Source organism: Heliconius melpomene, chromosome 13 (genome assembly GCF_056956725.1).
Source record: "Heliconius melpomene rosina isolate 202511_hmr_F chromosome 13, ASM5695672v1, whole genome shotgun sequence".
Classification (NCBI taxonomy): Eukaryota; Metazoa; Arthropoda; class Insecta; order Lepidoptera; family Nymphalidae; genus Heliconius; species Heliconius melpomene.
In genome coordinates this window covers 12,572,058-12,595,736 of record NC_140401.1, presented here as the reverse complement: position 1 = coordinate 12,595,736, position 23,679 = coordinate 12,572,058, and the positions used below count along the sequence as shown (strand labels likewise).

The following is a 23,679-nucleotide window of genomic DNA, read 5'->3' as shown; positions in this document are numbered from 1 at the left end:
GTTATTGAACAACTTTTACATTTTGTCCTTCACTTCAGATACTCAATTTATAGTCTTGTATATTTTTACGCTAATTGAAGTTTAATATAAAAATATTTTGGGGATTTCGGTTTTTTTTTAATAAAATATTATAAATATGAGGCCGTTTTGGCGCTGGGGCCTAGTAGGGCCATAACTACAACTGTTGTAGTTGTAGTTCGATTACCACTTGAAGGAAAAGACAAAACCGTTGAGCTCCGCCACTCAACACGTAATGTCTTTATTTATTTATTTATTTATTTATTTATTTATTTATTTATTGATCCACCAACATTTGTTTACATCAATACATACAAAAAAGATACATAGTACATGGAACTAAGACTAAATGTAACAAACACTTACTTACTTACTTACTTACTTAAACTAACAAACTTGTCTTAAAATTTTGAAGAGTGGGTAACTGAGTGTCTTAACACTAAGTTTCCTCGGCTTACCTCGCTGTGTGCGATTGCAGTATAAATCTAAAAAAAGTGATGTAATAAAAATTTCAAAATTAAACGTGTAGGTACACCGCGTTTCTGTTATTATTATGTGTCAATATGTAAATACAAACATTCACTATGTCATTATTAATGTAGCTAGTCAAAAAAATATCTCGAGCTTCTATATTGGGAAGCTTGTCAAAATTCAACTCGATTTATTAGCCGCCTTCCACTTTGAGGCTAAAATGGTAACGCTACGCGCATTCTTTATTAGGAACCGTATTTCTTAGAAATATTGATTTGACGTCTTCATAGCCAAAAAAATGTTTGACAAACAAGGCTTATGTATTATTAATATGTATGATTGTAATATTATAATTTTTTATTGTTACTAGGTACTTAATAAATTAATGATTGTATCTATTAATAAGTAATTGTACCTACGATGAAACTTCGTTTTCCATATTTATATTGAAGTAATGATAATTAATAATTAGACTTTATAACAATGAACGTATGTATGAACGTATGTATGAACGTACGTATGAACGTACGCAAAAAGCTAGTTCAGATTTCTTTGACTATATGTCTATCTTATACAAAGTTCTATTTACTTAAAGAATTATAACAACAAAAAACTTGAACGAACGAAAGAAAGAACTTTTCTAATATACAAACGGAAATTACAAATTTGCCTAGCAGACGCCTATCGTAATAACTTCCACTTTTATTCATATCCAAATATATTCAATTCCCCGAAGTGAGACTTTCACATTTTCACAATACGAAAACATACTAATCCTTGCGCTGAAAATTTAATCCAACCGATTACATATTCGTATGAAGTAGCATGCAGAAGAAAAAATGGCATTAAGCCGCCGAAACTGCTATATACATTAACGTGTTACGTGACGTCATAAACGTGGTGTTGCCAGCGAAAAATATGTTCAGTGTCCGCGACATACTCATGAATTTTAACCACGCCTTCGGGGATTTAAATATCACATGGCAACACTTTGTATCCAGTTCCTGGGATAAAGTAAATATAATTTTAAAACTGTTTTGGCTACACAAATGTAGTTTAAATGTGCTTTTGCGAATGGTGGATGTTTCGTTAGAAAGATAAAGTGAAATGGCATAAACATTTTAAAGAAGATTGCTGTCTCAAAGAACAAATTTAATGCAATCGCAAATATTTTATAAGGTAATTAATGATTCTGAATGTCAAAGTTTGTGTAAAATATAAGTAAATGAAAAAACACTAATGTAAAAATAAATAAAATATAGCAGTTTCTTTTAATATACGTTAACAAAATTTCCTAGAATCCGATCCTCAATCTTAAGATAGTCGAAACCTTTCGATCGTAACATATTTCTTTAAGTAAACGCCGAATGTACAAATATGTTTTTACAAGGAAATGTACCACGAAAGTTGTGCACGTGTTGGAAATATGACGGCAACTTCTGAAAGTAATTTTTAGTATTCTCTATCCGATGCTTTGACTTACAAATACAGAAATATGGATGTGCCTCTAAATATTTGATAAGTTATTTTAGTAGGTACATCTAAATAAACAACAATATCTATATTTCCTTTTCTTTTGTAGTAATTGTTTACTTAGTAATATATACATTTATCTTAGAGGCCCGTCACTCCATAGTGATAAAACTGGCTCAGGTCATTACGTTTGATCTCCAACTGAGAGGCCAATTAATAACAAATTCAATCGACCCTCCCAAAAAGAAATGTAAGGGAATTAATTTAATTCTCAAAATAATGAATGGTACGAAAATATGTTACCATGAAATAATGCCTTTCGCTCCACCTTACGCCTGTCGGATGACCACAAATCCTGGCAGCAGAAAATTCTATCAATTACTAAGTACAAGGGATTTCGTACCATAATACCTTCGTACTTGAGTTAAATTTCCTTGAAATGTCCATATTTCAACAAGCTTTTAGTAGCTTAATCTGCTTGGGTTGGATGCCAATTAATGTGGTCCCAACAGAACAACTATTGGTGTACAAAGATATCGTTCGGAAAACTAGTGATTCTTGAAAATTTTCCATACTTTCCCCAGGAGGAGCTAGTCTGCCAAGTTGACGATGTTGACAGGGGGTTGGATGGTTTTCAGGCGGCGTCCCGCGGGACAGCGATGCCAAACTTTGGCCTACAAACTTGCCTAGTTCTTTAGACATAACATAAAGTTAAGAAAAGGTCAGCCGGGTTGTTTGTAAATTCAATTCGACCATTCATATCCGTACGATTATTTTAAGTTAAAATTTCGGTAAACCACCCTTTTCACCATAACCTTCTTGAATTAAATATTTTTTGTTTAATTGTTTAATTACTAAGTTTGAGGGGCACAAACATGTGGTTTTGTGAATTTGAAAATATTTTTCAGATAAGCACCATTTGAGCAATATAAGCCTATATGTCAGTATACCTCATGCGTAGTTCCTCATAAAAATTCCCCTCGCACATCCAGTACCCGCTCGGTGGCGCTCGTGTAAAACACCTCAGCAGATTCGTCGCTAACAATAGCGTACAATTTTCGACAATTCCACCTGAAGTGGAAGCCGATACAAACGTCTCAAATTGGTTTCCCTTGGAACTCTGATTACTTAGTGTAATTGTGTCATTCAAATGCTAAGCTTCGCCTTTTACACAAAAGGAAAATATATAGTAATTTCACTTGAATAGTAGGTACGTATCTGAAATTGGAAAAGTATGAAATGAGTTTGATTAGATCTTAGGATTTTATTACTTACGTTCTTTTTTATTTATAGATAGTCGATTTATTTTTAAATTGTTGATTTACTAAGTAACATCTAATATCTTTTTCTTTCTTATTTTCGTTTTATTACACAGGAACGTACTCCATTTTATAAATTTGACTGACTCATGGTTTATATTTAAATTATTATTCTATCATAAACAATGTGACCCCAAAACTACCTCAAGAAAATACGAAATAACACCGCGACGGGATCATATATCAAAACTGACCTAATAAGGTCTTAGTTCCTTTCCATTATTTGCTGTAATCGAGTAAAAGCTCCCCAGGTACAAGGCAAACTAACCAGAAATACGTAGTAGGAAAGAAATAACTTCAAGGCAAAGTTGGTCTAGTAGTACCAGGCAATCAATAGTGAAACAGAGGTGCATTGCCTCAGGTCCTTTGCAATTGATACAGGAAGATGGACCTTAAGTTGTAAGAGATTAAGATGATAATTAAGTAATATGGATTGTACATTAGCTATGCCAGGCAATCGGGCTTTGTCTGCAGTAATCTATTATGTAGCGGATAAATGTGTGCTTATATACACACTGCTGCTAAGAAAGTTTAAATTTAAACGTAAATCTTAATATAATATTATTTGCAACATTTAGCATCATTTTCATAAAGAACAAAACAACGATGTATACTTATCGAACTCGATTATTAATTATTCAAAGCTTAGACTTGCGGTTTTGCCTGCATCGTCAATTGGAAATAACTACTTGATATACATATTATTATTATTAGACATGAGAAAATTCTAAGTGCGAAAAGTAAATGCCTTATAGCCTATATGGCCTTCCGTGATAAATGATAAAAAATTGAACCGATAGTTCCTGAGCTTAGCGCGTACAACCAAACTTTTTAGCTTTATAATATTAGTAGAGATATACATACGTTAAAGAATAATATCATAAATAAGTATAGCTAGTAGATACCTCCAAGGTGGGAGTTTCCCATTTGATAAAATATCGGCAATGTTTCTTATCCTTCGTTCTGGTTAATTTTATTAGAGACAAAATAGCTTGTCCGTAAAAATAAATGGAGTATTTATTATTATTAAGTTAGTAGTTAGCTATTTACTTCGCATGAACCTTAATAAAAAAGTAAACGTGAGTAGGTTCCTCAAACTTTCTGAGCTTTAGCCACCAATGTCATGGACTTTTGTACTTGAGGATTTTCTAATTTTTATAAAGTATTTCTTATATTTATACATATAACCTCTAAAAAATACATTTTAATAGTCAAGTCCCTTATCATTAATTTCCAACTAACATAGAAAAAGGGAAATGGCAGCGTGATTCGCAATTTATTATCACTGATAGGCGATTATCCGTTGGCAACTCGCCACTTCTATCATATAAATCTTTCTGCTCCACAGTACATTTGAAGATAATATAGAGTCTATTATGTGAAAGTTATGCTAACTAAAGTTTTTAACTTCATTTTCATTTTACTATTCATATTTTATATGCATTTAAGATATATTTACTTACTGGGCAGAGGCGGAGTCAAGTCTGTTTGTCTGTCTATTAAATGCACAGCAACATAAATGGCTTATGAATGGAATGGCCACCACCAACAAAACCACCATCACCGACAAAAGAATGGGGTCTATATGGGTGTCAAGTTCTGAGTTCACTCAGAAAAAAATTAAGCTCTCATTTCCCATTTATGTTTCTTATGGGATATTATATAACCATTATATATTGTAAGCTATATACCGTGCCATTTCAATGGATACATCGGTTGATCGAGCGTCGCTGGGGACGCGTGTAATGTATTACCTAGGTTTGCATCTATCACGGAAATGCACCGGTACAGGGCCTTAATCGATGATAATAGTGACATTTTATTTATATTTTTTACTACTAGAATGTAATTGTGGGTCACTTTGGTTAAAACAAAAACAAATGGCCAATATGTCCCGTTAAATAAGAATAGTATAGACACTTAATGAGACATTTTATCCAATCTTTAAATTTTTATTATATTTTTGTTAAGAAAAAAAACAGTTTTTTTTATAAAATCAAGTTATAAGTTAGACAATATAGTTATAATAATTCTGTTCTTTACTTATACTTCACGTGGAAAAATCCTTAACGCTTCTTATATTGAAATTGCCAAGTTAAATAAGAAAAATATTATAATACTATTAGGTTGAATAAATTTTCAATTTGACTGCGGTAATATGAAAACATATTTATATCGTTCATTTAATATAATCTTAACTAATATTATAACACTATAGAGTTCGTTTGCTTGAACAGACTAATCTTAGGAACTACTGGTTTAAAATGAAAAAATATTTTTGTCTTGGATATAGGTTATATTACGTGACGTAAATCATTTTCATGTATACCTGCGGGGGTAACCCTGGGAACTTAAAATGTGTGGGATACATAATCCTAGCTAGCTCTTATTTACTTTCATTTCATCACGTGGGCGAAGCCGCAGCTTATTAACCGCTAGTTATTTATATTTTAAAATGTTATTTCTTATACTCGTATACGAGTATTGCACACAACCCTATAAATTTCCGGTAAACTTGCAACTCTAGAATTAGACGGATGGGTCTCGTGATGTATTGTTACGTGAATACTGACCTGGCCTTTTGGCAAATAAATTTTGCGCGCTAAGATAAATGGCTTGTGAAGTATACTATGTATAAAAATACGAAATTTGATTTTAAATGATTTAACTGTACATAAATAGTTATTTGGAAAATACATGCTGACATTTATTCTTTATTCGTTAATATCAAGACACTCCGTTCTCCGCTATCTTTGTCTATATTTGGCTTGCCAGAGCGAAGATATAAAAAAAATCTATCAATTTAAAAAATCTGTAAAAAAATGAATATTACTAAAATAATAAATAGAATAAATTCACAATAGCATTGAACAAAAATACGAAAGCTTAACGCATCGGCCGTTCACCTTAGGTTCCCCCTTACACCAAATATATCCACCCTCACCCTAATTTAATACCCCTCACTGGACGCCCTCACGTCGCTTAGCAACCCTGCCAAAGTGCATCACTGTATATCACACAGATTCTTATTGAAAACAAACATTTTTCTATATATTAAAAGATAAATATTATCTATGTATCTTTCTATTCTATAAAGAAAGTTTTTTAAAAGTTGTGTTTTAAAAGGTAAATTTATTTTTTTGATCATAATAGCTCTCGTTATTGTCACAATTTTGATAAATAATAACGGAAGATGAACGTAACATATCCACTATGTTGCTTGTTGCAGCTTTCTTTCTTATAATCGGTTTCTTAAGATATTTAAAAATATTTTATAGAACTATTTCGTCGCTAGGACATGATCCTAATAATTACCATTATTTCATCTATCTAGAAAGCATAATATACCAGACTAATGCCACCATAATATTTTTTTATTCTCATATAAACAAACAGTAATACATATCTAAAACTCAACATGCATTTCCAAAATATTACTAACCTAACCTAACTCAGTCTGTCCCGACCCCGGCTGTATCCACCCTCCTAATGTGATTATTTAATATTATTCCCCTCTTACCAACCGTTGCCTAGCAACGTAGCAAGATGCACATAGCAGGTATTTTCTTTACAATGCGGTTGTATTTATTTTATACCTATAAAAATAATCAATCCGCATGATCTTGACTGAATGCGGTGGTTGTGAGTTGAAATTTAATTTAGGGTTAATTTTAATTTATAACTTAGAAGCATAAATTGTATTCGCTTTGGCTTAAAAACGCAAAAAATATAATAATGTAATGATAGATTAAGCTCCTCGTAGCGCGGGGTGATAGCGTCTGACTGTAAACACGACCATTTTGGATTTGAATCCCAATTATGAGAATAAATTATTTTAATTTTGTCGCACTGGTAATATACGCCGCGGCTTTGATTTAGAAAATAATCATATTTTGTAATATTTAATATTTTAATTTCCATTGAGCGTTGCGTTGAGTTCTGACACTGCCTCAAAAATACGAAGGAAGGATACGGAGTGTTTTAACATGTGCAGGATACAGCGTGAAGCTAAAAAAATACAATTAATACTTTCACTACTTTACACTTCAATTTAAATATCAGATATCTGATTATTTTAAATATCAATATTGTCATGGGAACCCATAATCACCGAGTCCAGACATAACCATTTATTATCCGTGTAACCATTAAAAATGTTATTTAATACTAGATACTATTGCTATTCGTAAACGTTTCTCGGTTGTTCCAGTCTCATAGACTGTTATTAATGTATTTTGCTCCCTCGTACGCGGGGATCCCATAAAATAAGGTATTAGGGGTCGTACACCCATCTCAACAAAAATATCGATTTTGTTACCTTCCCTGAAGAGGGTTCATTTGTGCCAAATGTATAAAATAGAAAATATGTTTCGCCTTTCTTACCAATTTCGTATTTTCACTTACTTAATACTTATCCTGTCTTATCTTTCCTTATTTGATGGAAAATATTGTTTTGTTGTTTGTATGTGTTATAGTTGTTTTGTTCTCTAATGGTACTTATATGTTTTTAATATAATACTCCATCGGAAATAATACAAATCTGGGTCCGAATCCTTTATAAAGTTAAATATTGTATTTTAAAGAAAATTTATGACTAAGATTCGTAGCGGCACAACATCTGACTGATGTGGGTTCGATTCCCATTCGAGGGAAAAAAATATTTTCATTTCCTGCGAATCTATAACCATTGAAAATTGTTACACACGTCCTAACCTTACTTCGGTAGCTTGTCTAAACTATTCATATCTTTGTGTACACTAACGTAGCTCTACAAGAAATTTATCAACCATATTCGATGTTCACGAAGTTATGCTCTAAAATGCATTTGCAGAGTATCACTTACCCGCCGCTTGCAAAATGATTTAGGTGGCTTATTTAAGACTTAAATGTATTATATTATATTGTATGTTCCAGATATTCCTTTATAGATGTTAATAATTTTAATTAAATAGAATTATAATAATAGGTCAAAACTAAGTAGAGTGCATTCATTGCTAATATTTATATACAATCTTTTTAAAGTAAAGAGAGAGATGCTCCTTTTAGAAATTAACTCGATACTTTAGTTAGTTTACTTTTGATATACTTAAGCACATACACTCAGCCCAAACTTAAGCGACTTATATAAATATCAATATTTTTTAGTGTGTAATTAAATAACCTGTTTTATAGAAATTACATTGACTGAGAAACCTTAAAGGATCAGTCTTGAAACATATTTACTTTGTTATTTTTTTTCATATTTCTAAATACTTGTCACTATCTTAAAAGTAAACTTTCCCTCTCACATTTTATCACATACATAGAACTCCTATACACCGACCATCTCAATGTGAGCTTATTTCCACATTACTGGTTAGTATTACTATAGTTTCGTATTCCAAAAGAGAAGCAAGTTATTTCGATTCACGAAAGGAATATTACAAGTATTCTTAATAAATAATATTCGTGTATATAAAACGTCGTCTTGGTCGGAATATACTGGAAATGGATACAACTGACTTCCTCTTAGCAAGAAATATTATTCGCCACATGTTATGCCACGAAATATTTCTCACCCTGGAACTTTTAAGGCGTTTTACTTGTCAAAGGAAATATTCATATGTTTTAATATACCTCGATGCTTGCAGTCTTAGTACTTGCCTAAGAGCTAGATATATTTATGTTGACTTGAAATTGTCTACATTTTAATGATAAATATTTTATATTTTTATCATTTGAAACTTGAAAATATTTTTTTTACCTAAATCTACATATTATATTATTATTTGTTATAAAATTAAGCAGTATTATTAAAATTCTATTCATATTTATAACTTTAAACCAAAAAATTCATAGACCGGGGAACAAACTATGGCAGTGCCCTTTTCAACAGTTTCTATATTACCTCCCTATGTACTACCCATACTATGTATAATTTTCTTTGGCAGATCGTAGGATATATAAGACCTTACTTTTCCTTAACGCTACGAGACTATAGAGCTTTGAATATTATTTATTTTATTTCTATATAGTACTGTAATAAGTTTCTGAACATGTAGCAAATTGAGATCATATAAATCTACCTTATACTTTATATGCTGCTGCTGCTCTGATGTTCAGAAACATTCGAGAATATTAAGATTGTATAGTTACATTTAGTTGACACTTATTATAGGTTTGAGCGTTGATTTAAGTTTAATATGAGAATAATTTTAGCTGTTTCTCTTTTTGGCCACATAAATAATTATGTTGATATTCTTTTTGTAAACAGAATGTATGTTCAACCTAGTATTTCTGTTTTTTCCAGGGATGCCGGTTTCCTGAAGATGGCCTCACGCACCCCGTCCCTTGAGTCGCTGCCCGGTGCCAACTCTATAGGTTCGCTGGAGCGTGGCTCCTTATCGCCCTTGACTTTGAGCGGATCCTCGCCCCCTGCGAGTGACTCCGCCGTATGTGACCTTCGTGAATTCGACGGCCTCGACACCACCTGTGCTATTTGCCGAGAAACATTCGTCGACCCTAAAGTACTCAATTGCTTCCACACATTCTGTCGTGGGTGCCTTGAAAGAGAACAAACCCACCCCGATAAAGTAACCTGTGTCACCTGTCGCGTCGACAGCCAATTACCAGCTGCTGGTATACACGGATTATTAACAAACCTTGTTATCGCTGCTGCCGTAGAACAAGACGCCGACCTTTTACCCTCATCTCGTCAAACTAGCTCTCCATCAGCCCGCTGCACCGGCTGCAAATCAAAAGAATCGGACGCTGTAGCGCGTTGCGTAGACTGTGCTAATTTTCTTTGCCCCAACTGCGTCATGGCACACCAATTCATGCATTGTTTTGAAGGTCATCGAGTATTGGCTTTCACAGACTTAAAAGACGACAAAGGTATGCTGGGATCGACATTAACCACAAGTGGAGACAAAACTGCTTTCTGCCCACGACACAAAAATGATATTCTTAAATATTTTTGCCGCACCTGTTCTGTTCCAGTGTGCAAGGAATGCACCATTATAGAGCATCCGGCAGCTTTACACGATTGCGAACATCTTTCGGATGCTGGTCCAAAACAATTAGAACTTATGCAACAGGCTGTTACTGAGGCGAAAACAAGAGCCACTGAAATAAGGCACGTAGTTAAAAATGTAGAACATGCTGCAGGAAAATTACAAGTTCAGTATCACAAAGCTCAAAATGAAATCAACGATACTTTCCAATTCTATCGATCTATGCTAGAAGAGCGTAAACAAGAATTATTAAAAGAGCTTGAAAGCGTGTTTTCAACTAAACAAATCGCTTTGACTGTCGTCGGCCAAAAGGCACAAGAGTCAGTTGACAAAATCTACCAGACGTGCGACTTTGTTGAGCGCTTAACAAAATGTGCAAACATCGCTGAAATTTTAATGTTTAGAAAACTTTTAGACACTAAATTACAGTCGCTAATGAGTACTAACCCAGAACAAAGTGTTCAAACTGCATGCGAATTAGAATTTGTTTCTAACTATCAAGCAATACAAGTTGGCGTAAGAAACACCTTTGGATATGTACGTTCGAGTTCAGAAGCGAACGTTGGGCCAACTAAGCAACCACCCATCGCACGTCCAACAAATGGCTCTCTTTTAAACGGAGGTTCGTCTTCAAGCAGCAGCAGTGTCAATGGCAGTTCTGGTAGTCTTAATGGTGGTATTCACCTACCCACTGGATTGAACGGTGTTCTAGATCGTCCATACACTAATGGATTACTAGGTCCATCGAGCCAATCGACTTCTCCATTTGATTCAAACCTCATATCCAAGAGGTTCAATAACACTAATACCCTTGGCCCCTTCTCTACGGCTCTCGGTGACATGAATCTAAACGGAATTAACCCGTATGAAAAATGGTCTAATGGTGGTTGTGATTCACTTTTCCCACCTACGACTACTGACCCGTACTCACTTACATCTGCAGCACATACAGACCCCATTCTGGACTTGACAAATAAGTTGATATCAACTGCCATTTTCCCACCCAAGTCCCAAATTAAACGACAAAAGATGATTTACCATTGTAAATTTGGGGAATTTGGCGTAATGGAAGGTCAATTTACGGAGCCAAGCGGTGTCGCTGTTAATGCTCAAAATGATATTATTGTCGCCGATACCAATAATCACAGAATTCAAATATTTGACAAAGAAGGACGCTTTAAATTTCAATTTGGCGAATGTGGAAAACGAGATGGACAACTGCTATACCCGAACAGAGTAGCCGTTGTCCGAACATCTGGTGACATTATTGTGACAGAAAGGTCACCAACTCATCAAATACAAATTTACAATCAATATGGCCAGTTTGTTCGGAAATTCGGCGCAAATATCCTTCAACATCCACGAGGAGTTACTGTCGACAACAAGGGCAGGATAGTTGTTGTTGAGTGCAAAGTAATGCGTGTAATTATATTCGATCAAGTCGGCAATGTCTTGCAAAAATTCGGTTGTTCCAAACACCTCGAATTCCCTAACGGCGTCGTTGTAAACGACAAACAAGAAATATTTATAAGTGACAACCGCGCTCATTGTGTAAAAGTATTTAACTATGAAGGTATCTACTTACGACAAATTGGTGGTGAAGGAGTAACAAATTATCCTATCGGTGTTGGCATCAATGCATCTGGAGAAATTTTAATTGCGGACAATCACAACAACTTTAATTTGACGATATTTACACAAGACGGTCAGCTGGTTTCGGCGCTAGAGAGTAAAGTAAAACACGCACAGTGTTTTGACGTGGCGTTAATGGATGATGGTTCAGTGGTGCTTGCGAGCAAAGATTACCGACTCTACATCTATCGCTACGTACAAGTTCCGCCTATAGGCATGTGAGCCTCCCGTTCTAATCACAGAAGATCAAACTGACAAAAGAAGTTTAAGCCAAAAAATCGACACTATAAAACGTAAATTATCCACTTTCACTACAAAACGATTCTGGCCATTGGTGTCAATTTATAGATAGGTGAAGTGACTATTCGATTACAGATTGAACTATAAGGTTTAGTAAGTGCAAGTGCTACATCGGCCATCCTACATTGGGGCGTGAGATCTCCGAAGCAATTATTCGTAAACAAAACTGTAATGAGATTAGTTGTAGTATTGACATTGTTATATGAGTACCTATTTGAAGAATAGAGATTATTCCGTTAGTTTGATACAGTAAAACGAAATGTTCTCGACCCTTATCATTTTTTGATCTATTGAATAATATTTTTTCATATCCCACATCGTTAAATTAGGGATGAATATTAAGGGCGTTTGTATTATTTAGCCCATTTGTTGGACCAATATTTTAACTATTATTACTTAAAAATTGTTAGGCGTTAAGCGTGTGATTTTATTATAATAAGAGAGCATCGAGCGGTATTGTTGTTAGTTTTAAGTCTATTCTTCGGCACAATGGCACTTCCTGTTTTTAATTAGCACTTATTCTGTGTCGATGGAAACTTGATTATGAAACTAAGAAGTTGTTACATTATTATTAGGTAAGTGTTAAATTGATTGAGCTGATATGGACAATCCTTAGTTACTACCCCTTTTGATGTAGTTACAAAATTTAGGGAAACGTGATGTTAGGGGTTTTATCAATGACAAAGTTGACTGCGGCGTTCCTTAGGCATGTGCAACGATAGCTCATTGTTGCCTTAGAAACCAAATTACATTCATCACAAGATGGCAAATGATCGAAAGTGTTTTATAGACCTCAGTCAGTTTCAAAAGTTTTTTAAGTTACGCCGGTCTTTTGACTACATATAACCTTGAGTATTATAAAGCATTTTAGAATAACGGATAGCGTTGGTTGTAGTTTTTTTCCCTTGGATTATTGGATAATTGTTGGAAGACAGTTTCCTGCGTTCGACCGTTGACGTCATACCGCCTAGTCACTGAGAGCCCACGAACCCATAATTCCTCAGTTTTCGTTGTTTTATTTTAACGATTAGTAGCTTTTGGTTGATTATAATTTTATTCGTTTTTATACAAATCTAAGTAGGTATTTGAATGTTTTACTAGTATTTGGACACGGTAGTAACTAGTAGTGCACTTTAGCAAATGGTCGTCTCGCTAGACATTTTTTATTAATGATTTTTTTTGAGATTTAAAAAGCACTATGTTTTGCGCCTTTGCGTTTTGCTACTTACTGGAGTATTAGAGCTTGCTCGACATACAAAATAATTATACAATTTGTTATTCTGGTAAGATATTTTTTTATATGAAAACAACTTTATTTTTGTAGCAGTAGTATTATACGGTGCATGTGTCGTTTACTTTCTTTGTATTTTATGAATATAATGCTATTATTATTTTTTTATTACATTACCGTGTGTTTGAGTGTGTTAGCAGAATTATTTTAGTTTGATTTCATTAGTTTTGATTTTTTAGTAAATAATGATTTTAGTATTCTTTTTTGCTGAATCTATGACAATAATAGATCTGACGCGATCCTCCCCGGGATCGGAGATCGTTGTTTAATTATCGATCTGCATAAGTTTATCATTTAGTTTATGTGTTACAATGTGGTGATATTCATTTTTAATTAAATTATCTCATTTATATATTTACATCAAACTACATTGAAGCCACGTCTCGTGATGATCGCGCCTGCGTTTGCCATAGTTCGTTTGCATACCTGCGTAACATGTGCCATAAAACCATGTTGTGATTTAATAAGTGATATTTAGTGTTGTTTGTAAATATGTACCATAAACTGCTGATCTTTTAAATTTAATCTTAAGCAAAACTACATTCTTTCATGGTTTCACCGCTTCTAGAAGTTAGTGCATTATAGTTGATAACGACCGATGATTTTTATATTTATAATCTTACATGACTGATGAATTTACTGTTACTGTTTTATGTTCAATTTCAATAGCATCTAAGTTTAAGAATATTGACTACATTTTGCACTAACCATAGAATGTTTAGGATCAAGTTTTCAATGAACTATAATTTTTATTTCTGCATTTTGCAACCCACGGTGCTCGCAGGTCGCCAATCATATTGACGTGACTTCGATAGATCCCATCAAATTCGTAGTACATTAGATTAGGTGAAGTAGAATTATTGTCCAGTCCTTAGTATCCAAATTTCAGTGATCACTCACCAATGATTTTATGTATAGACTGCCCTGTTCCTAATAAATTATTATCTTTTGTAAGATCGGATACATATTATATTTCACTTAATCTACTGTGATAATAAAATAAATTGTTTGTAATATGATTTAGTTTTGCCGTCGCAGTGTCTGCTTTGCTTCAGATTTTTTGGGCGAATGATTCGCTTTTATTTTTAAGTACTACGGTGTCTATGATTATTTAAACACTATTCGAATCGCCCTTAAAATCTGACGTTATGCTAGAAACACCTGGGCTTTGATTACTTAGAATTTACCACCCAAATTGTCATTTCTTTGAAAATTGCAGATCATATGTGATTTCATTGAAACGATAATTTTGGTTAAACATACGCTTTTACTTAAATAAAATTTTCAACGTATTATATTTATATTAAGTACATATAGTATAGTGTATCAAAATTTTATGTAAGGTTATGCAAATAATGACAACTACTCTTTCATGTTTTATGGTAAATCTGTGTAATCTATTTTTGTTTACTTCTCATGTAAGACGATGAGTTTATTATCCTGAAATTATTTTAAGTTTCTTTTATATTCAATTTAATTTAATTTGCGTTCACAATTAACTTTTTTTTTAATTGCATAATATAAGTAATGATTTTAGTGAAAACAATTCATTCTTAAAATTGCATTTCTGAAGCTGAGGACTGATTAAAATTGAAACATGTTTTGTCTTTAAATATATTTTGTCGATGTTTGTTGTTATAATTATTATATTTTTTTAGTTATTTGTATAAACAATTGTTCTTTAAATTAATGTACGTCGTTTTGTTTTGAATTATTTTTGTTGTATAATTGCTTTTTTTATAATAATACCAGTTCATTGCAGTTTTACAGTGTGTTTTATTTTTTTTTATTTGCCCGAGTAGTATAGTATCGGTCATGGCTAATTTAGTTTCGCTAAATTAGTTTCGACGGATGGACAAAGTTTGTGCTTTTGAATCTAAAACGAACGCCTAAAACAGATTGTGCCTTAAAGTTTAAATGTTCTTAATACCTTTATAAATTATCAATAATGCTGATTCTGCGCTTCAAAAGCAAATCATTTTAAACGGCTATCAAATACTTTAGATAAAACATATTCGAAAGATTCTCTAGCACAAACAGTTGAATGTGGTGATAGGAATGTGTGTGCATTTTATACGATTTATTTTGAAACAGTTGGTGTTGGGGAACAAATGTTGGCATGAGATTTGTAAGTATTGCTTTAGATTTAATACACATCTTAGACAGGCACTTGCCTAAATTTTGCTCCTAGTAGTGTTTTCATTGCACAGAAAATTACTTAAGCATCGAATCTACAAACGAAAATATAGCACAAAAACAACGGCGCTGGTCTCAGTGGATTAGGCGGTAGTCATTATCATTTCACACGCTATATTTCTAAACTACATATTCTTATGAAAGTAGGCTATAATTCTACGTGGTTAAGATCTATTTGTATTCTAAAATAAGTAACTTTAATATCCCGACTAAGCTTTACTTTTTTACGAGTAGCTATGAGACCGATCTAGGACTTTACGGATCCAATTTTCCATTTCCCTTCAGCAGCACTGCTTCTAAGGTTACATAAATCGCTAACCTAATAAAAACACTATTTCCAAGTCAATTACTCTAGGGAACATTTTACTACTTACTAGCACCTATTAGTGTAACGTAAGCACGACTTAGGCTTACAAAGATTGTTTATAATTTTATACTCAGCAAATTTCTTAACATTAAAATTAAGACTTTCAGATTTCTTTATATACTTCAATGATCATCAATGAATATTTTATCTTCGATATTGGTGATTAACAATACTTTTCGACACAGCCGGCCATTTCATTATCGACGTTTACAGTTAATGCTGCTGTTTCCTGTCCTAATTTTCATATTGAACCTTCATCTTCTTGCCTTGCCTTCGGTATCGGTAGTAATCATAATCGCGATAGGGCCTAATTGTGAATTTTCGATGCCAAAAATTTTTTACTTTCCAAATTTTCTATAACAAATTCCGAGTAAAGAAAAAAGATAGGCGATCGTTAATTAACAGTTAGTCCATGTGGTCTACAATGATCATTGATGAAATTTCAAGCTTTTATTTAATTTCATCATAGCAGTTATATCATTTTGCTAATTTCCCAAAGCAATCAAAATCCCACAGGAAGTGTATAAAATGTAAATATATGTAATAGATAACTACGTTGGTAGTCGTATTTGTAAGTATAAGGAATGCCGGGATGTGTACAAGATGGTAATGTTCGGATTATTTAAAAATTGATTAAGCGTGAAAAAGTGTGTATTTTTATAATGAAAATTATGAATCATGGAGAGATATTTCTAATATGTTATTTAGGAACGAAGGTATATATGAGCGATTGAAAACGTTTGGCTCGATTTGTTGAAAGTAAGGTATGAAATCCGAATTCGGAAAAATAAGTCGTTTTAAGGATTAACAGTAACCATATCGATAGCTATACTCTTAAAATATTGTTTGAAATCGATAATTTCGTAACAGTTATAAATTCACCTGTTAATGTACTCATCATGGTAGAAGTAATGTATCAATGTTAGCTTGTCAGATTGTATGTGGTTGACAGTTTGGTCACTTATTATATTACTTAGTAGAGCGTCGTTGAATTTTATAGAACTTAACGATACGTTGATGTATTATACGGATTTGTAAATAACATTTTCGCGGCTATGTCCGTTTGGACTTCGTACATCCAGTGATTCAAACTTTAGGATTCGAGATTGTTCATGTCCTCAATGAACTGTAATAGCTTACGTGTGAGTGCGATTGTATCACTGAATGTACTGCAGTCGCAAACGCAATCTATTGCTCAGGAATTGCATTAGTTTTCTCATTGTATTTTGATAATTTACAATATTTTCTATCATCGCTTCTAAAAAATTATATTAAGCGGCGATGTTGTATCATTGTTGAATTTAATTGATTCGCTAATCGATATATAATTTAGTGAATTGTGCACAGAACGTTGGTGTTTCACTTAATTTTTGAGATATTTTCTTAAACGTGATGCATTCAATGATTTACTGCATTTAATGACTGAAGTTGAGTTTTTTAAAAAATCTCGGGCATTGTGTAAAGCGGAACAAGTTTGCAACATCCGTGACATTGCGGAGCTCGACGCAGTCTAGATGTTAGATCTAGGTTCCAAGAGGCAAAGTTGCTTCCGTTTATACACAAATTGTCGAAATTGTGATTGTTGTAAGTTAAGGTGAAAGTAACAAAGCACATATGAGCACAAACCATCCATCCTCAAAGATAACTACGCTGAATGTTTTGATTAACTCACGTTTGAATTTATGATACATTTTATTGTAAAAAATAAAAATATTTTACTATCGCTTATGTTAGTTGAGACGTTTGCAAATAATAGTATTTATTTTCCAGTAATTCTTAAAAACGAAGATTTGGATATTAACTTAATGTATTTTAAAAGATATGGATTTTACGAAATTATTGTATTTAGATTTAGAATATACTTATACTGAGTTTTCGCCTCTTCTAGTAACAGCTCTGTCTGTAGCCTGTCGTCTCGCTCACGCTCGCAGGTTTCATTTCTCAAAGTGTGTTAGATAATATAATATGTATAATCTTAAGGGTGTGTGATTTTAGTTATCGATAAAGTTTTTATACATGGAAAGATTCCAAATGAAGCTGGAGAGAAGGCATAGTAAATGACATATCAAAGTAATGTTTTTATTAAGGCTTGGACGCGTGTAGGAAATGGTTAGTGAAATAATGTATAGCTCTGTTTTCGTTCGACATACAGACAATATGACAGTTTCTGATGTTAAAAATTAAAGGTTTAATAGAGAATTGTTTCATTCACTGGAACGTAACATATCATCCACATAGTGGTGTCAATGATATAATAAATGAATAGTCCAAATTGAAGTTTCGCTAGGAAATGATTAAGTAGTGTTGATTGGACGGAAGCGAGGAGGGAATAGACGATTTGGAATCTTTCTTATTGAAGCTAGTCGCCAAAGAAGTTGCTTTTAGGTAATAAAATATTATCGTAATATGTGTATGCACGTAAGTATAAACTTAGTTATACGATGCTTAAATTGTCCACATAATTCGATTTTACACACAATTAATGCCATCCTGCCAGAATATAATAAAGACACAATGCTTATGAACTAAATTTATATTATATCCTACTTAGCGTACGATGTAGTGTGTATTTTTAGATATTGCATTGTCTATGTTAGACTAGTTTTTAAGACACCTGAGCTTTGAACAGTCTGTCACGATATTTTTATAACGTATCGTTAGTACTCACCCCGTGCTCTCGACTAGTCACGATAGGGTAAGACGCTGTTTTACTAAAACTCCAAGCACTTCATTTGCACGACTTCGACCGCCGGAAGAGCTTCAACACTGTACATAAGGCCCGTCATTAGAATAATGGCATCTTTAAAAGGTAAATGTAACTCAGTAATGTTTACTATACTCGTATGTACTACTGAAACACCATATTGCGCCGTGGCCTTATATTTGAAGGGATGTTTTATTCCTTTGGTAAAAAAAAATTGAAAACTCATTTAAATTTTGTAAAAACTTTAAGTATTTCTGTGTTTCACATTCATGCATAATATGTAACGTAAGTTAATTATCGTAGTAGCCCATGTATAGAGTAGATGTTGCCGTAGCGGTGTAGCTGTAACCACATCCTAATTAATGTAAGTCGTTGATTTCAATATTTCGATTCGTGCATATCCCCAACACTTAATAATTGTTACCTACATTAGTTACTTCGAGACTGTTCAAAATATACTCTATCGAGTTTTCTCTAAGGGAAAGGGCTGTTTTAGCAGATATTTTTGATACATTGAGGATAATCGAAGGGAAACGATCTTGTATTGTAGATAAACAAAAAAATCGGTGATGGGTACCTTCGAATGCTCCAGGAGCCGAAGAGTGTTCCGGAGCTCGCCGATGCCCTCGTGGACTTGTTAAGTGTCATCGTCTTGATGATCTGTTTTCTCATCTCTATTTCATAAGTATGGATAATACATTTAATGTTACTGAAACAAAAACAATGTTGTTCTTATAAGAAATGCGATAGTAATCGGATAACTTGTTGTTTTTCATATATTCGTAATATTTCCTTTATTTTTTGTACTCTTTAGTATTAAGATAATTATAAAAAAACTATTCAATGTTGATTACTCTAAAACCAATAATGTATGTATTAAGGATGGTATAATTAGTTTCCCCGAGAGCCTTACTAGAGAAGAAGCCTTTTCCTTAGACAATTAATCTTTCCTATTTCACGTTTTTATTGTAAAATATATGAACATTGCGGACAACATTAAAATAAAGAACGAGTACGATCTAGATGTGACGTGAAATGTAACAAACATTTGAAGACCTTGTGTAATCGTCGTCTACTCTAACGTACTCTTCACCTTTTACCTTAAAATAGCTCTACTTGTTTCTCAATTGCAGTTCACCACTGAAACCTCACGCACATTCCGTGCTAGTTCTGGCCTAGTGATGATTTAAGATAAATTTAAGGGTTCATAATTTCTTACTTAGATTGTATGACTCAATTTTAAGACTGATCGCAGAAAAATAAAAAATAAAAAAAAAACGACAACCTAATCCTGTAATTGTTTCACATTGGTTATTGACACTATCATTTCATTTTACTTTCAGTTTCAGATGACCAAATGAAGATGGTAGAGTATTTATGTAATTCGTTAGCCAAATTTGAGTAATGGAAATTTCATTTTGTCATCTGAGCTGTGTCATGTACGTCTTCTGTCGACTTCCTGTCTTCTATTCCTTACGACGATGGTAAAACACGACGAAAGATTGGTGAAATTGAAATAACCCGTGGTAATGTTAACTTTAAATATGTTGGCGTTACTGTTGAAATTGATGAAAAAAAAGAAAAATACTATTTGTTGCCAAAGTGTTGTTAGGGATTACGTGTAGTTATAAAAATCGGTTGTCACATGCATAATTAAGTTGTTCTTGAGTGGTTTGAGATTAAGGAGAGAAGTTGAAGAATATTTCCAATGATATATTTTTTCATAATGAACTTGAATGCTAATCGATACTTAAGGTTTATATCTGTGTAGGAATTAAATTTAACGTGTGGTATAAATATATCGTTGCCACGATTCAGTCTGGTGCAGAACGACGCCGAGTTGATAACAGGCCAGCAGGCCAGCATCGATGTGGGGATAGCACTGATATGGGGAGGTGAGCTGGAGTTGACGGACAGACAAATCGTGGCAAATGATTTAGTTGTTTAGTGTTCATGTTACGTTAGATTGTATTTGACAGTTCTGTCGGTCCTTGTACCAAACGAATTCACCTGTTTCCGCCTTTGATGCACATCTCATGTCAAACCCACTTTATATATTATAATGTTACGATTTCATTACAATGAAAATTGACTGTGTTTTGAATTGTTAAATTCTAATTTATTATTATTTATTTTAATTTAATTTAATTTAAAAAGCTAGTCAGTGAAGTTTGTATAAGTCGAGCTTGTAGCAGCGGTTACAAACAAGATATCAACACGAGTGTCTGTGATATCTGACAGTTTAACGATAATTCGAGTATCACGACATTTAGTATTGGCCATTGTCGCTAGTTAAGTTCTATATAAGTTTTAGTTGAGTGTAACTATTGCTATTTTTATAGTGTATACAGTGATTGTTTTTTTCGAAGTTTGAAGCTTCTCTAGTCACGAATGACATAATGTCAATATTTTACCTGATTGTTTCAGTTAATTTTGCCATTTCTGCATCTATGCTATAATGGACCACCAAGAATATTTCATTAGATTTTCAATACAGTTTTGGATGTTTTTAAAATATGTTGTCATAATTTTATAGGTAGATTTCAACTTTCTACAATGTACTAAAAGCAATACTTTTTGATAGGATCAATAGTCACTTGTTGTGGTCCAATCATAAAAAGCACAATAAAAATTCTATTTCCAAACACTGACTATTACTTATGTTAAGTCTCATATTATATTTATTGGTCACATTTCTGAGATTTTTTGAGTGTGACAAATAACATTTTTGAGCAGTTTTAACAACAAAAAACAAGAACTTTTCATAAATATTGTTTGATTTTTAAAAAGGGCAAATTTAAGTTTGCGTGGTCAATATTTCTCCAATTGATTTTCGTCGAATAAAAAAAGAAATCGACCACTTGTTTGGAATTTAATTAAGTATAATTTAAGGTTTTGTTTTCGTAATTTTGATTTAGTTAATAATATTCTTCCGTAGTAGTTGATTTGATTGTTCCCGTGATTTTTGCTTGTATTTAATTTTATGGCCGCTTATTTATTTTATAATGTTGAGCCAGCTTTGGGATGTGTTGTTTTGAAATATTACAAGTATTGTATTATATTTGAAGTCTTCTAATAAGTTAAAGATGAAAATTGCAGTATAAATAATTGTACTTACGATATTAAATGGGTTCTACTCTTTTATTATATCTAATTAGTCAACAAAATGACAACAACAATATTTTCCAAATGCTGCATTTTTCATGAAATACATACACATGTTTACTGACTTCTCTCACTGGTTCAACATAGTGTTAGAAATATTATATAAACTGGATTTGATTTTATACATTCCATAATTTTGTATTTGTTAGTTTTGATACAATGTGGGTTAGACTACCATTTCTGAGTTCCCCATACATGCTTCGGGAATGATTTTAATACTCTTAACATATTTGTTATTCAGAATAATGTAAGCTAGAACTAAGAATTGATAAATAATATCTGATGATAAATTTACTTGTATGTTGTATTAAAATGAACACGAAATAAAGAAAGTGGTTTGAAAACGTTGGTTTTATTTACCTTTTCCCTAAATGTAGATGGTTTATATAAACACTGTTGCAGTGAAAATAAAAATATATTTTTTTTTTTAAGTATGTCATCAACTAGTATTAGTACCCACAATTGTCACCTAGAAATCTGATAAGTTATACCACTACACTATATGGCTGTGATTATTGTCTATTAAATCATAAAAGTAGAATCTGCTACCCTCAAACCCAAAATATGGATCATGAAATATTTTATAACATCTGCTTGAAAGCTATAAGGCTTTACGAGCGAAATGGCGTAATATGCCGTATTACATACTGTTATATCAAATTAATGTACGTATTATAAAATTTTAAAATTATCTATATATTTATACTTGAGACAGTAAAGGCGGCCGCCGGTTCGATTCCCACTCTGCGGCATGAAATATTTACATTTTCCCGATGTGGTAGACAAAGTATGGCGTTGAGTTACGGTATTCAACACTTAGTGTCAGATGAAAGGCAAAGAACGGAATGTCTTGACTGTTCTTTCTATGTATCATGCTAAATACGGGAAAAAGTACGAATTTAAAAAAAGCTTACTAATCTAATCAAAGAAGGCTTACGCTTTTACGCACAATAAAAAGGTTATTCATTCTAACTTTCCTTCTTTTATGTGCTGAAATGTTTTTGTTGATATAATTTAAAAGTCTAATAAGTAAAAGACGCCGTTGTGATGCAGGGGTACAAGCATGCGAATGTTAACGCAACGGTTGTCGCTTTGATTCCCACTCTGGGAACAAAACAATTAATATTTTCATTTCCTTGCTCTGGTAATGAGGCATTGCGCGGTCTTGTGTCCCGCCAACACGCTATGCCTTAAGAATTTGGTGGAAAGTGGGGAACGGAAGAAATACGGTAAAAAATAAAACCGTTTAAAAAACTATATATATAAATAAATAAGTTAAGTTAGTTTTAATTATGGTGTAATAAAGTGTCAAAATAAATAAATTTAAAAATAAAGACGAGAAAAAAAGGTTTGAAATGTAACTTAAAACAAGAAAAAATAATTTAATTGATGAATTTAAATGGATATGAGAAAAGTCTTCTCAATATTCATTTATTATTCATTAATCTATTAGAATAATAAAATGAACCATCTTAACATTCTATTACGTGCTTATAACTAAATAATAATATGGAACTCTATAGATACTCCCTAGCTAGGGGTAAATATCGATTCACCAGGGGAACCCCAAGGGAAAACTATTGATCACGTCATCCCTCCGTTATGTTGCAGCTTATTGAATTGGACATTGTAAGAAAGGTCTGGTATTTAACCATAATTTATGTACATAATTTGTAATTGTAAATGAATGTTCTTTTTATGTTGAAAAAATTTTATAATTACATAAAAAGAGACTCTTAATAATAAAAATT

At 32.8% G+C, this 23,679-nt stretch overlaps 1 protein-coding gene across 13 annotated transcripts in view; it reads left to right on the top strand.

Moving 5' to 3' along the window:
* brat (tripartite motif-containing protein brain tumor) overlaps positions 1 to 22,272 on the top strand; it is a 349,175-nt gene extending 326,903 nt beyond the window's left edge. For all 13 annotated transcript variants that reach the window (XM_085196078.1, XM_085196077.1, XM_085196081.1 and 10 more), the window contains one exon: positions 9,571 to 22,272. In XM_085196078.1, the coding sequence (XP_085052204.1) occupies positions 9,571 to 12,127 (2,557 nt within the window). In that variant the 3' untranslated portion in view covers positions 12,128 to 22,272. The remainder of the gene's footprint in view (positions 1 to 9,570) is intronic.
* The last annotated feature ends 1,407 nt before the right edge of the window (positions 22,273 to 23,679 follow it).